Genomic DNA, 11,640 nt, shown 5'->3' with positions numbered 1-11,640 from the left:
GCAGCGGTGCCCGAGGATGACACGGCGGTGCCCGAGGCAGTGCTCGAGGGCGACGCGGGCGGTGTCTGGGGCGAGGCGGTGGCGCCCGAGGCGGGGCTCGAGGGCACCGTGTGTGAGCCCGAGGCAGGGCTCGAGGGCGTCACGGGAGGCGTCGCAGCTGTAGTAGAGGGAGCGCGCGGGGGCGCTACCGCAGGGACCTCCACCAAGGTAGGGCCGCGACGCCGCGGACTGTCAGTCGCGGGAAGAGAAGTCCGCACCTGTTCATGTGCAAAGGGAAAACAGTGCTCGTCAAAGTAAACGTGCCGACACGTGATGACGCGGTGAGAGACCGGATCATAGCAACGATAGCCTTTGGTGTTAGCCGGGTAACCGAGAAATACATACGGAATGGAGCGAGGTGCGAGTTTATGAGGGGTGATGGCAGCGGTACTAGGGAAACAGCGACAGCCGAAAATACAGAGACCGTCGTATGAGGGAGGTGAGCCAAACAGGAGGTTATGTGGTGTGTAATTCCAGCGAGGGCGACACGGGCGTAGGTTGACTAGGAGGGTGGCGGTGGAGAGGGCGTCCGGCCAGAACTGGGGGGCATGTGAGCGTGGAACATGAGGGTACGGATTCAGTCATTAAGGGTGCGTAGGACGCGCTCGGTGCGGCCGTTCTGCTGGGAGGTGTATGGGCAAGTTAGGAGGAATATGGTGTCGTGGGTGGAGAGGAGGGTGCGGATGGTGGTGTTGTCGAACTCCTTGCCGTTGTCAGTTTGGAGGGCGAGGATGGGGCGACCGAACTGCGTAGACACATAAAAATAAAAGGCGGTGAGTGTCGAGGCGACGTCAGATTTCTTACGAAGAGGAAAAGTCCAGACAAAGTGAGAAAAATCATCGAGAATAACTAGATAATAAAGAAAACCAGAATGACTCGGTATAGGGGACGTCCATACATCACTATGAAGTAATTGAAAAGGAAAAGATGCAACTGTGGATGAAGTACTAAAAGGAAGCCGAACATGTTTGCCTAGTCGGCAGGCATCACATGAGTGAGTGATACGTCTCCGACGTATCGATAATTTCTTATGTTCCATGCCACATTATTGATGATATCTACATGTTTTATGCATACTTTATGTCATTATTATGCGTTTTCCGGAACTAACCTATTGACGAGATGCCGAAGGGCCAGTTCCTGTTTTCTGCTATTTTTGGTTCCAGAAATCCTAGTAAGGAAATATTCTCGGAATCGGACGAAATCAACGCCCAGCATCCTATTTTTCCACGAAGCTTCCAGAACACCCGAGAGCCGCCAGAGGAGGGCCCTGTGGACCCCAGACGACAGGGTGGCGCGGCCCAGGCCTTGGCCGCGCCCCCCTAGTGTGTCGTCGCCTCGTCGACCCTCCGACTCCGCCTCTTCGCCTATATAAAGGTCCCTGACCTAAAAACCACGACACGTTCGACGAAACCAGAGAAAACCTTCCAGAGCCGCCGCCATCGCGAAGCCAAGATCTGGGGGACAGGAGTCTCTGTTCCGGCACGCCGCCGGAACGGGGAAGTGCCCCCGGAAGGCTTCTCCATCGACACCACCGCCATCTTCATCAACGCTGCTGTCTCCCATGAGGAGGGAGTAGTTCTCCATCAAGGCTCGGGGCTGTACCGGTAGCTATGTGGTTAATCTCTCTCCTATGTACTTCAATACAATAATCTCATGAGCTGCCCTACATGATTGAGATTCATATGATGATGCTTGTAATCTAGATGTCATTGTGCTAGTCAAGTGGGTTTTACTTATGTGATCTCCGGAGACTCCTTGTCCCACGTGTGTAAAGGTGACAGTGTGTGCACCGTGTGGGTCTCTTAGGCTATATTTCACAGAATACTTATTCACTGTTATGAATGGCATAGTGAAGTGCTTATTTATATCTCTTTATGATTGCAATGTGTTTTGTATCACAATTTATCTATGTGCTACTCTAGTGATGTTATTAAAGTAGTTTATTCCTCCTGCACGGTGTAATGGTGACAGTGTGTGCATCGTGTAGTACTTGGCGTAGGCTATGATTGTGATCTCTTGTAGATTATGAAGTTAACTATTGCTATGATAGTATTGATGTGATCTATTCCTCCTTTCGTAGTGTGAAGGTGACAGTGTGCATGCTATGTTAGTACTTGGTTTGGTTATGTTGATCTGTCATGCACTCTAAGGTTATTTAAACATGAACATTGAATATTGTGGAGCTTGTTAACTCCGGCATTGAGGGTTCGTGTAATCCTACGCAGTTAGTGGTGTTCATCATCCAACAAGAGGGTGTAGAGTCTAGCATCTATCTATTTATTCTGTTATGTGATCAATGTTGAGAGTGTCCACTAGTGAAAGTATGATCCCTAGGCCTTGTTCCTACATACTGCTATCGCTGCTTGTCTACTGTTTTACTGCATCTTTACTTCCTGCAATATTACTACCATCAACTGCACGCCAGCAAGCACTTTTCTGGCGCCGTTACTACTGCTCATATTCATTCATACCACTTGTATTTCACTATCTCTTCGCCGAACTAGTGCACCTATTAGGTGTGTTGGGGACACAAGAGACTTCTTGCTTTGTGGTTGCAGGGTTGCATGAGAGGGATATCTTTGACCTCTTCCTCCCTGAGTTCGATAAACCTTGGGTGATCCACTTAAGGGAAACTTGCTACTGTTCTACAAACCTCTGCTCTTGGAGGCCCAACACTGTCTACAAGAATAGAAGCACCCGTAGACATCAAGCACTTTTCTGGCGCCGTTGCCGGGGAGGAAAGGTAAAAGGCTCTCATACTCCGGTCTCAGGTAAAGTACTTCTCTGTTGCTGTTGTGTGTGTGCTCGAAGCTATTTCCTTTAGATCCTGCAATTGCATCTTTTTGTTTCTTGTTTACACTAGTTTGGCATAATGGACAACAATGAGCTTCTTATTCTATTTCCTGATTTAAGACATGGATGGTTTGATGCGAAAATTAAAAAAACTATGGAACATATTAGTATGAACGCTTTGAACACCATTGTTGATAATGATATAGAAAGTTCTAAGCTTGGGGAAGCTGGTTTTCATGATCTTTTTAGTCCCCCAAGTTTTGAGGAGAAAATTTTCTTTGATGATACTTTGCCTCCTATTTATGATGATTATAATGATAGTGGTCTTTTGGTGCCGCCTACTATGGAGGATAAAACTAATTATGATTACAATATGCCTCCTATATTTGATGATGAGAATAATAATGATAGCTACTTTGTTGAATTTGCTCCCACTACAACTAATAAAATTGACTATGCCTATGTGGAGAGTAATGATATTTTTATGCATGTGAATAAGAATGCTTTATGTGATACTTATATTATTGAGTTTGCTCATGATGCTACTGAAAGTTATTATGAGAGAGGAAAATATGGTTGTAGAAGTTTTCATGTTACTAAAACACCTCTCTATATGCTGAAATTTTTGAAGTTACACTTGTCTTATCTTTCTATGCTTGTTGCATCATGCTTCATGAATTTGTTTATTTACAAGATTCCTATGCATAGGAAGCATGTTAGGCTTAAATTTGTTTTGAATTTGCCTTTTGATGCTCTCTTTTGCTTCAACTACTATTTCTTGCGAGTGCATCATTAAAACTGCTGAGCCCATCTTAATGGCTATAAAGAAAGCACTTCTTGGGAGATAACCCATGTGTTTATTTTGCTACAGTACCTCTATTTTATATTTGAGTCTTGGAAGTTGTTACTACTGTAGCAATCTCTCCTTATCTTATTTTATTGCATTTGTTGAGCCAAGTAAAGTCTTTGATAGTAAGGTTGAAACTAGATTTGGATTACTGCGCAGAAACAGATTTCTTGCTGTCACGAATTTCGATCTACCTCTCTGTAGGTAACTCAGAAAAATCTGCCAATTTACGTGCATGATCCTCAGATATGTACGCAACTTTCATTCAATTTGAGCATTTTCATTTGAGCAAGTCTGGTGCCTCAATAAAATTCATCTTTACGGACTATTCTGTTTTGACAGATTCTGCCTTTTATTTCGCATTGCCTCTTTTGCTATGTTGGATAGATTTCTTTGTTCCATTAATGTCCAGTAGCTTTGTGCAATGTCCAGAAGTGTTAAGAATGATTGTGTCACCTCTGAACATGTGAATTTTTTATTATGCACTAACCCTCTAATGAGTTTGTTTTGAGTTTGGTGTGGAGAAAGTTTTCAAGGGTCAAGAGAGGAGGATGATATACTATGATCAAGAAGAGTGAAGAGTCTAAGCTTGGGGATGCCCCCATGGTTCATCCCTGCATATTTCAAGAAGACTCAAGCATCTAAGCTTGGGGATGCCCAAGGCATCCCCTTCTTCATCGACAAATTATCAGGTTTCTTCTCTTGAAACTATATTTTTATTCGGTCACATCTTATGTACTTTACTTGGAGCGTCTGTTTGTTTTTGTTTCTGTTTTTGTTTGAATAAATGCTTGTGTGGGAGAGAGACACGCTCCGCTGGTTCGTATGAACACATGTGTTCTTAGCTTTTAATGTTCATGGCGAAGGTTGAAACTGCTTCGTTCATTGTTATATGGTTGGAAACGGAAAATGATACATGTAGTAATTGGTAAAATGTCTTGGATAATGTGATACTTGGCAATTGTTGTGCTCATATAGATCATGTTTAAGCTCTTGCATCATGTACTTTGTACCTATTAATGAAGAAATACATAGAGCTTGCTAAAATTTGGTTTGCATAATTGGTCTCTCTAAGGTCTAGATAATTTCTAGTAAAGAGTTTGAACAACAAGGAAGACGGTGTAGAGTCTTATAATGTTTACAATATGTCTTTTATGTGAGTTTTGCTGCACCGGTTCATCCTTGTGTTTGTTTCAAATAACCTTGCTAGCCTAAGCCTTGTATCGAGAGGGAATACTTCTCATGCATCCAAAATCCTTGAGCCAACCGCTATGCCATTTGTGTCCACCATACCTACCTACTACATGGTATTTCTCCGCCATTCCAAAGTAAATTGCTTGAGTGCTATCTTTAAAATTTCCATCATTCGCCTTTGCAATATATAGCTCATGGGACAAAATAGCTTAAAAACTATTGTGGTATTGAATATGTACTTATGCACTTTATCTCTTATTAAGTTGCTTGTTGTGCGATAACCATGTTTCTGGGGACGCCATCAACTACTCTTTGTTGAATATCATGTGAGTTGCTATGCATGTCCGTCTTGTCTGAAGTAAGGGAGATTTACCACTCATTTAAATGGTTAGAGCATGCATATTGTTAGAGAAGAACATTGGGCCGCTAACTAAAGCCATGAATCATGGTGGAAGTTTCAGTTTTGGACATATATCCTCAATCTCATATGAGAACATTAATTGTTGCTACATGCTTATGCATAAAAGAGGAGTCCATTATCTGTTGTCTATATTGTCCCGGTATGGATGTCTAAGTTGAGAATAATCAAAAGCGAGAAATCCAAATGCGAGCTTTCTCCTTAGACCTTTGTACAGGCGGCATAGAGGTACCCCTTTGTGACACTTGGTTAAAACATGTGTATTGCGATGATAATCCTGGTGATCCAAGCTAATTAGGACAAGGTGCGGGCACTATTAGTATACTATGCATGAGGCTTGCAACTTGTAAGATATAATTTACATGATACATATGCTTTATTACTACCGTTGACAAAATTGTTTCATGTTTTCAAAACCAAAGCTCTAGCACAAATATAGCAATCGATGCTTTCCTCTTTGAAGGACCATTCTTTTACTTTTATGTTGAGTCAGTTCACCTATTTCTCTCCACCTCAAGAAGCAAACACTTGTGTGAACTGTGCATTGATTCTTACATACTTGCATATTGCACTTGTTATATTACTTTACATTGACAATATCCATGAGATATACATGTTACAAGTTGAAAGCAACCGCTGAAACTTAATCTTCTTTTGTGTTGCTTCAATACCTTTACTTTGATTTATTGCTTTATGAGTTAACTCTTATGCAAGACTTATTGATGCTTGTCTTGAAGTACTATTCATGAAAAGTCTTTGCTTTATGATTCATTTGTTTACCCATGTCATTACCATTGTTTTGATCGCTGCATTCATTACATATGCTTACAATAGAATGATCAAGGTTATGATGGCATGTCACTCCAGAAATTATCTTTGTTATCGTTTACCTGCTCGGGACGAGCAGGAACTAAGCTTGGGGATGCTGATACGTCTCCGACGTATCGATAATTTCTTATGTTCCATGCCACATTATTGATGATATCTACATGTTTTATGCATACTTTATGTCATTATTATGCGTTTTCCGGAACTAACCTATTGACGAGATGCCGAAGGGCCAGTTCCTGTTTTCTGCTGTTTTTGGTTCCAGAAATCCTAGTAAGGAAATATTCTCGGAATCGGACGAAATCAACGCCCAGCATCCTATTTTTCCACGAAGCTTCCAGAACACCCGAGAGCCGCCAGAGGAGGGCCCTGTGGGCCCCAGACGACAGGGTGGCGCGGCCCAGGCCTTGGCCGCGCCCCCCTAGTGTGTCGTCGCCTCGTCGACCCTCTGACTCCGCCTCTTCGCCTATATAAAGGTCGCAGACCTAAAAACCACGACACGTTCGACGAAACCAGAGAAAACCTTCCAGAGCCGCCGCCATCGCGAAGCCAAGATCTGGGGGACAGGAGTCTCTGTTCCGGCACGCCGCCGGGACGGGGAAGTGCCCCCGGAAGGCTTCTCCATCGACACCACCGCCATCTTCATCAACGCTGATGTCTCCCATGAGGTGGGAGTAGTTCTCCATCAAGGCTCGGGGCTGTACCGGTAGCTATGTGGTTAATCTCTCTCCTATGTACTTCAATACAATAATCTCATGAGCTGCCCTACATGATTGAGATTCATATGATGATGCTTGTAATCTAGATGTCATTGTGCTAGTCAAGTGGGTTTTACTTATGTGATCTCCGGAGACTCCTTGTCCCACGTGTGTAAAGGTGACAGTGTGTGCACCGTGTGGGTCTCTTAGGCTATATTTCACAGAATACTTATTCACTGTTATGAATGGCATAGTGAAGTGCTTATTTATATCTCTTTATGATTGCAATGTGGTTTGTATCACAATTTATCTATGTGCTACTCTAGTGATGTTATTAAAGTAGTTTATTCCTCCTGCACGGTGTAATGGTGACAGTGTGTGCATCGTGTAGTACTTGGCGTAGGCTATGATTGTGATCTCTTGTAGATTATGAAGTTAACTATTGCTATGATAGTATTGATGTGATCTATTCCTCCTTTCGTAGTGTGAAGGTGACAGTGTGCATGCTATGTTAGTACTTGGTTTGGTTATGTTGATCTGTCATGCACTCTAAGGTTATTTAAACATGAACATTGAATATTGTGGAGCTTGTTAACTCCGGCATTGAGGGTTCGTGTAATCCTACGCAGTTAGTGGTGTTCATCATCCAACAAGAGGGTGTAGAGTCTAGCATCTATCTATTTATTCTGTTATGTGATCAATGTTGAGAGTGTCCACTAGTGAAAGTATGATCCCTAGGCCTTTGTTCCTAAATACTGCTATCGCTGCTTGTCTACTGTTTTACTGCATCTTTACTTCCTGCAATATTACTACCATCAACTGCACGCCAGCAAGCACTTTTCTGGCGCCGTTACTACTGCTCATATTCATTCATACCACTTGTATTTCACTATCTCTTCGCCGAACTAGTGCACCTATTAGGTGTGTTGGGGACACAAGAGACTTCTTGCTTTGTGGTTGCAGGGTTGCATGAGAGGGATATCTTTGACCTCTTCCTCCCTGAGTTCGATAAACCTTGGGTGATCCACTTAAGGGAAACTTGCTGCTGTTCTACAAACCTCTGCTCTTGGAGGCCCAACACTGTCTACAAGAATAGAAGCACCCGTAGACATCAGTGAGCCGCCTGTTTATTACATGAAAAAGAAAAGCCTCTCATTATTTGGCGGAGCGAGGTGGAGCTGGGATGGCCAAGACGAGCGTGCCAAAGGTCGACGCCGGCAGAGAGCGCCCGAGGTGCAGCGTGAGTGGAGGGAGACGGCTGAACGGGGTACAGGTCGCCGGGACTCTCACTGCGGTGCAAAACCATCCGTGTACGGGCGTCCTTTACAGAAAAACCAAACTCGTCAAATTCCACAGTTACAGAGTTATCACGAGAAAGAGTTTTGACGGAAACTAAATTCTGAACAAGATGTGGTGAAACTAAGACATTATTAAGAGACAATGGTGTGGAATTAGAAGGGAAAGGAGTGGAGCCAATATGAGAGATGGGAAGACCAGCACCGTTACCGACGATGATGCGAGAGGAAGTGGATGTCGGAGATGAAGTGGAAAGGTTACCCGGGTGAGCAGCCATGTGTGCGGAGGCTCCGGTGTCCATGAACCAATCGCCACCGCCAGAGTAAGCGCCCGGCGAGGGGGCGTGCTGAAGGGCGGTGTACAGCGTGGGGTCCCAGTGGGCCGTCGGGGCCTGCGGCATCATGCCGCCGTAGGCGGGAGCGTAGGGCAGGCCGACGGGAGCCTGCGGTGGAGCGGCGATGAAGGCCTGGTGCGTCTGCGGACGGGGGCCGACCGTGCCGCGGATGGGTGGGCGCGGAACGGGCATGGTGTAGGCGTGCACGACCCCCGTCCAGGGGTTGTGTCCGCCCGCCCACGGCGGAGTGGGGTGTGAGTACCCGGGGCGCGGACCGACGATGCCGGGGCCGCCGTTGTTGCCACCGCCGCGGCCACCACCACGGCCACGGCGACGGCCACGACCACCGCCCCCTCCTCCTTGGTGTTGTTGCGGCTGAGGCGCAGGGTGTGGAGGGGCGGGGGTGGGCGCCGGTGGAGCTCCTCCGCCATGAGGAAGGACGCTGTTGCCGCTGGCCCATAGGGCGGTGTGAACCGCCCGGGTGCGCACACCCTTCAGCCGGCGTTCCTCCAGCCGGAGGTAGTCGACTGCCCGCTCGAACGTAGGGTTGGTCATGAGGGTGAGGTTGGAGGCGGCGTTGCCGAGGTCCTCGTTGAGGCCGGCGGTGAGGGTGGAGAGGAGGGGCTCGTCGCCAATCCGGAACCCAAGGTCCTGGAGCTCGTCGGAGATGGCCTTGAGGCGCAGGCAGTAGGCGTCCAAGGTTTGATCGCCCTGGGGTGTGCCGAAGAATTCCTGCTGCAAAAAGACAACACGTTGGAGCTTGTTATTGGTGAAGAGGCCGTTGATCTTTCCCCACACCGTGCGGGCATCATCGCCTTCCCGAACGACGGTCTTGAAGATGTCCGGCGAGACGGTGAGGAAGAGCCAGCGGATGATGGTGGCGTCGATGGCCAGCCAGTCGGAGTCGCAGGCGAGGAGGTCGGCGGTGTCGTCGATGTGATCGCGCAGGTTGTACTCGCGGAAGAGGAGGTAGAAGTACGTCTTCCAGGCGAGGTAGTTGGCGGCGGTGGTGGACAGCTTGACGGGGACATGATCGGTGATGGCGACGGCGCGGAGTTGGCCGGGGTCGGGGATGGAGGAGTCGGCGAAGGGGTTGGAGCTAGGGGTGGACATGGTGGGGAAGAGGAGGCGGCGCGCGGCTGGAGAGGAGAGGCGGCGCGGCTAGGGTTTAGGGGTGGGGGGGGGGGGGCGCACAGGGAAGAGAGGCGGCGCGCGGGTAGGGTATAGGATCTAAGGGCATCTCCAGCGCGGGTACGCAAAACGTCCGCGTGCGTCCTTTTAGGTAAAAACCTGTCCCAACGCGTGGTCCCAAATGCAAAACGGACGGTCCGCGAAGTCCGGCACGACCCAAACCTCGACCAAATTTAGGTGACTTTTGGGGCGAGCCGGACTTCGCGGACCGTCCGTTTCATCCGCGCATGTCCGTTCGTGGTCCATTTGTCAGTGATACAAAAAAGGCAGACATATCTTCTCTCTCCCTGCTTCCTCTCTGACTGCTTTTTCCCATGGATACCTTTCATCCTCCCCGCCGGAGTGGAGCTCGCCTAGCTCAGTTCCGCCGTCGACCTCCGCTGGAGACTCCCGGCGCCGCCGTCTCCTTTTTTTTCATCCCAGCTAGAAGTCGCCGGAGCCAAAATGAGCACCGCGGGCCTCGACACCGCCGAGCAAGATGAAGATGGGACGGAGTTCGCCGGAGCGGGACGGGGGCGGAGCTCGCCATGCGTGCCTCGCAGCGACGCAACGGTGGCGGAGCTTGCCCTCACTTTCCCGCACAGAGGCGCGACGACGCCGGCGGCGCCTTGCATTCGAGCCACGAGCGGCCGCGCGCCACGGCCGAGCCAAAGACGGCAGCGCGCCGCTCTGCCCAGACGCCCGCGCCATGGCCGGGGTGCCGCTCCGCCCGCCTCGCGGCCAGCTGCCCACGGTGGCAAGGGGGCCGCGCCCGCGTCGGCGAGGAACGGGGCTGGCGCACAGGCCGCGCCCGCGTCGGCGAGGAACGAGGCCGGCGCACAGGGCCGCGCCCGCGTCGGCGAGGGCCGCGCCCGCGGCAAGGGAAGGGCCGCACGCTCGGTTCCTCCGCCTGCCCGGTGGAGCGTCCTCCGCCTCGGCCAAGTCCGGCGGCGCGCGCGAGGCGGCCGCGCAGGGCTGGCGAGCTTCACCGCGAGGCCGGCGCGCGAGGCGGCAAGGGCGGCGGCGAACAGGCCGCGCCGCGGCCGCGCCCGCGGCAAGGGAAGGGCCGCACGCCTAGGGAGGCGGACGGGGCTGTGCACGCGGCGAGCAGCACGGAGGTCGTCATGCCGTGCAGCTGCGAGCAGCACGCGGCGAGCAGCACGGGGCCGTGCACGCGGCGGCGTGCGAGGTTGAGGTCGGCCACGGCCAGCTCCACTGCTCGCCTCCGTTGCCACGGCCGCCTGTCCTGGGCGTGCCCGGCGTCACGCTCGCTCGTTCCTATTTCTCGTTGTATTTCTGAAGTAGTACTACTACTAGGGAAGAAGGAGGAACAGTTGTTTACGCAGGAACGTTGGGGACTAATTTGGGTCACGGACGTTCCGGACTATCCGCGCGTCCGGAGACTGACCCAAACGACCACAATCGGACATCCGAATACGTCCGTTTGGGTCGCATGGTTGGAGATGCCCTAAGAGGTGTCTGATACCATGTAGAAGGAGATGCAATGCTCGATGTATTGATCGGATGCATATGGCGGTACATATATAGGCCACGTCCTCGACTATACAAGGAAGGAGGCGGGCCCAAAAGTAAATACAAGGATATGTATCGCTATACAATAACTACAGAGGATACACATCCGGATATACAAGATATGTATCTCACCAGTTTCGGTTGTGCAGGTCATATATACCAAACAATACAATACATTTTAATTAATGTTATATTTCGGAAAGGGAATATACTAATAACAAAAATATATCAACTACACTTAAACTCTGCAATAACAAAATGACTAGAGCTAGACATCAAGGTTCGCAAATTCTTAAAGCTCTCTGAAATCCCCATGAAGCTTGTTTTTCCAAGGTTCAGTGTCCTCAACTCGGTGCACCACATGAGACCTGGAGTTATATGACCACTCAGCATGTTGCTCCGAGTATCCAAAACGTTCAGCCTTGGTAGCATGTTGATGTTGAAGTCAATGGCAATCTCATCCGACAGCGAGTTGTCCCTTAGGTTG

The 11,640-nt window shown here is 49.1% G+C and overlaps 1 protein-coding gene across 1 annotated transcript; it reads right to left on the bottom strand.

Moving 5' to 3' along the window:
- Positions 1-616: 616 nt before the first annotated feature.
- Positions 617-9,563, bottom strand: LOC127329737 (uncharacterized). The gene is made up of 3 exons (XM_051356198.1): positions 8,378-9,563; positions 8,124-8,239; positions 617-784 (listed from the first exon to the last, which is right to left on the bottom strand). Exons 1-3 carry the CDS (start codon positions 9,561-9,563, stop codon positions 617-619), a joined length of 1,470 nt encoding a protein of 489 aa, XP_051212158.1.
- Positions 9,564-11,640: the final 2,077 nt, after the last annotated feature.

The sequence above is a fragment of the Lolium perenne genome, chromosome 2 (genome assembly GCF_019359855.2).
Source record: "Lolium perenne isolate Kyuss_39 chromosome 2, Kyuss_2.0, whole genome shotgun sequence".
NCBI classification, from domain to species: Eukaryota; Viridiplantae; Streptophyta; class Magnoliopsida; order Poales; family Poaceae; genus Lolium; species Lolium perenne.
Note: the sequence above shows the minus strand (reverse complement) of the source record. Positions and strands in the feature narration are given on the sequence as shown.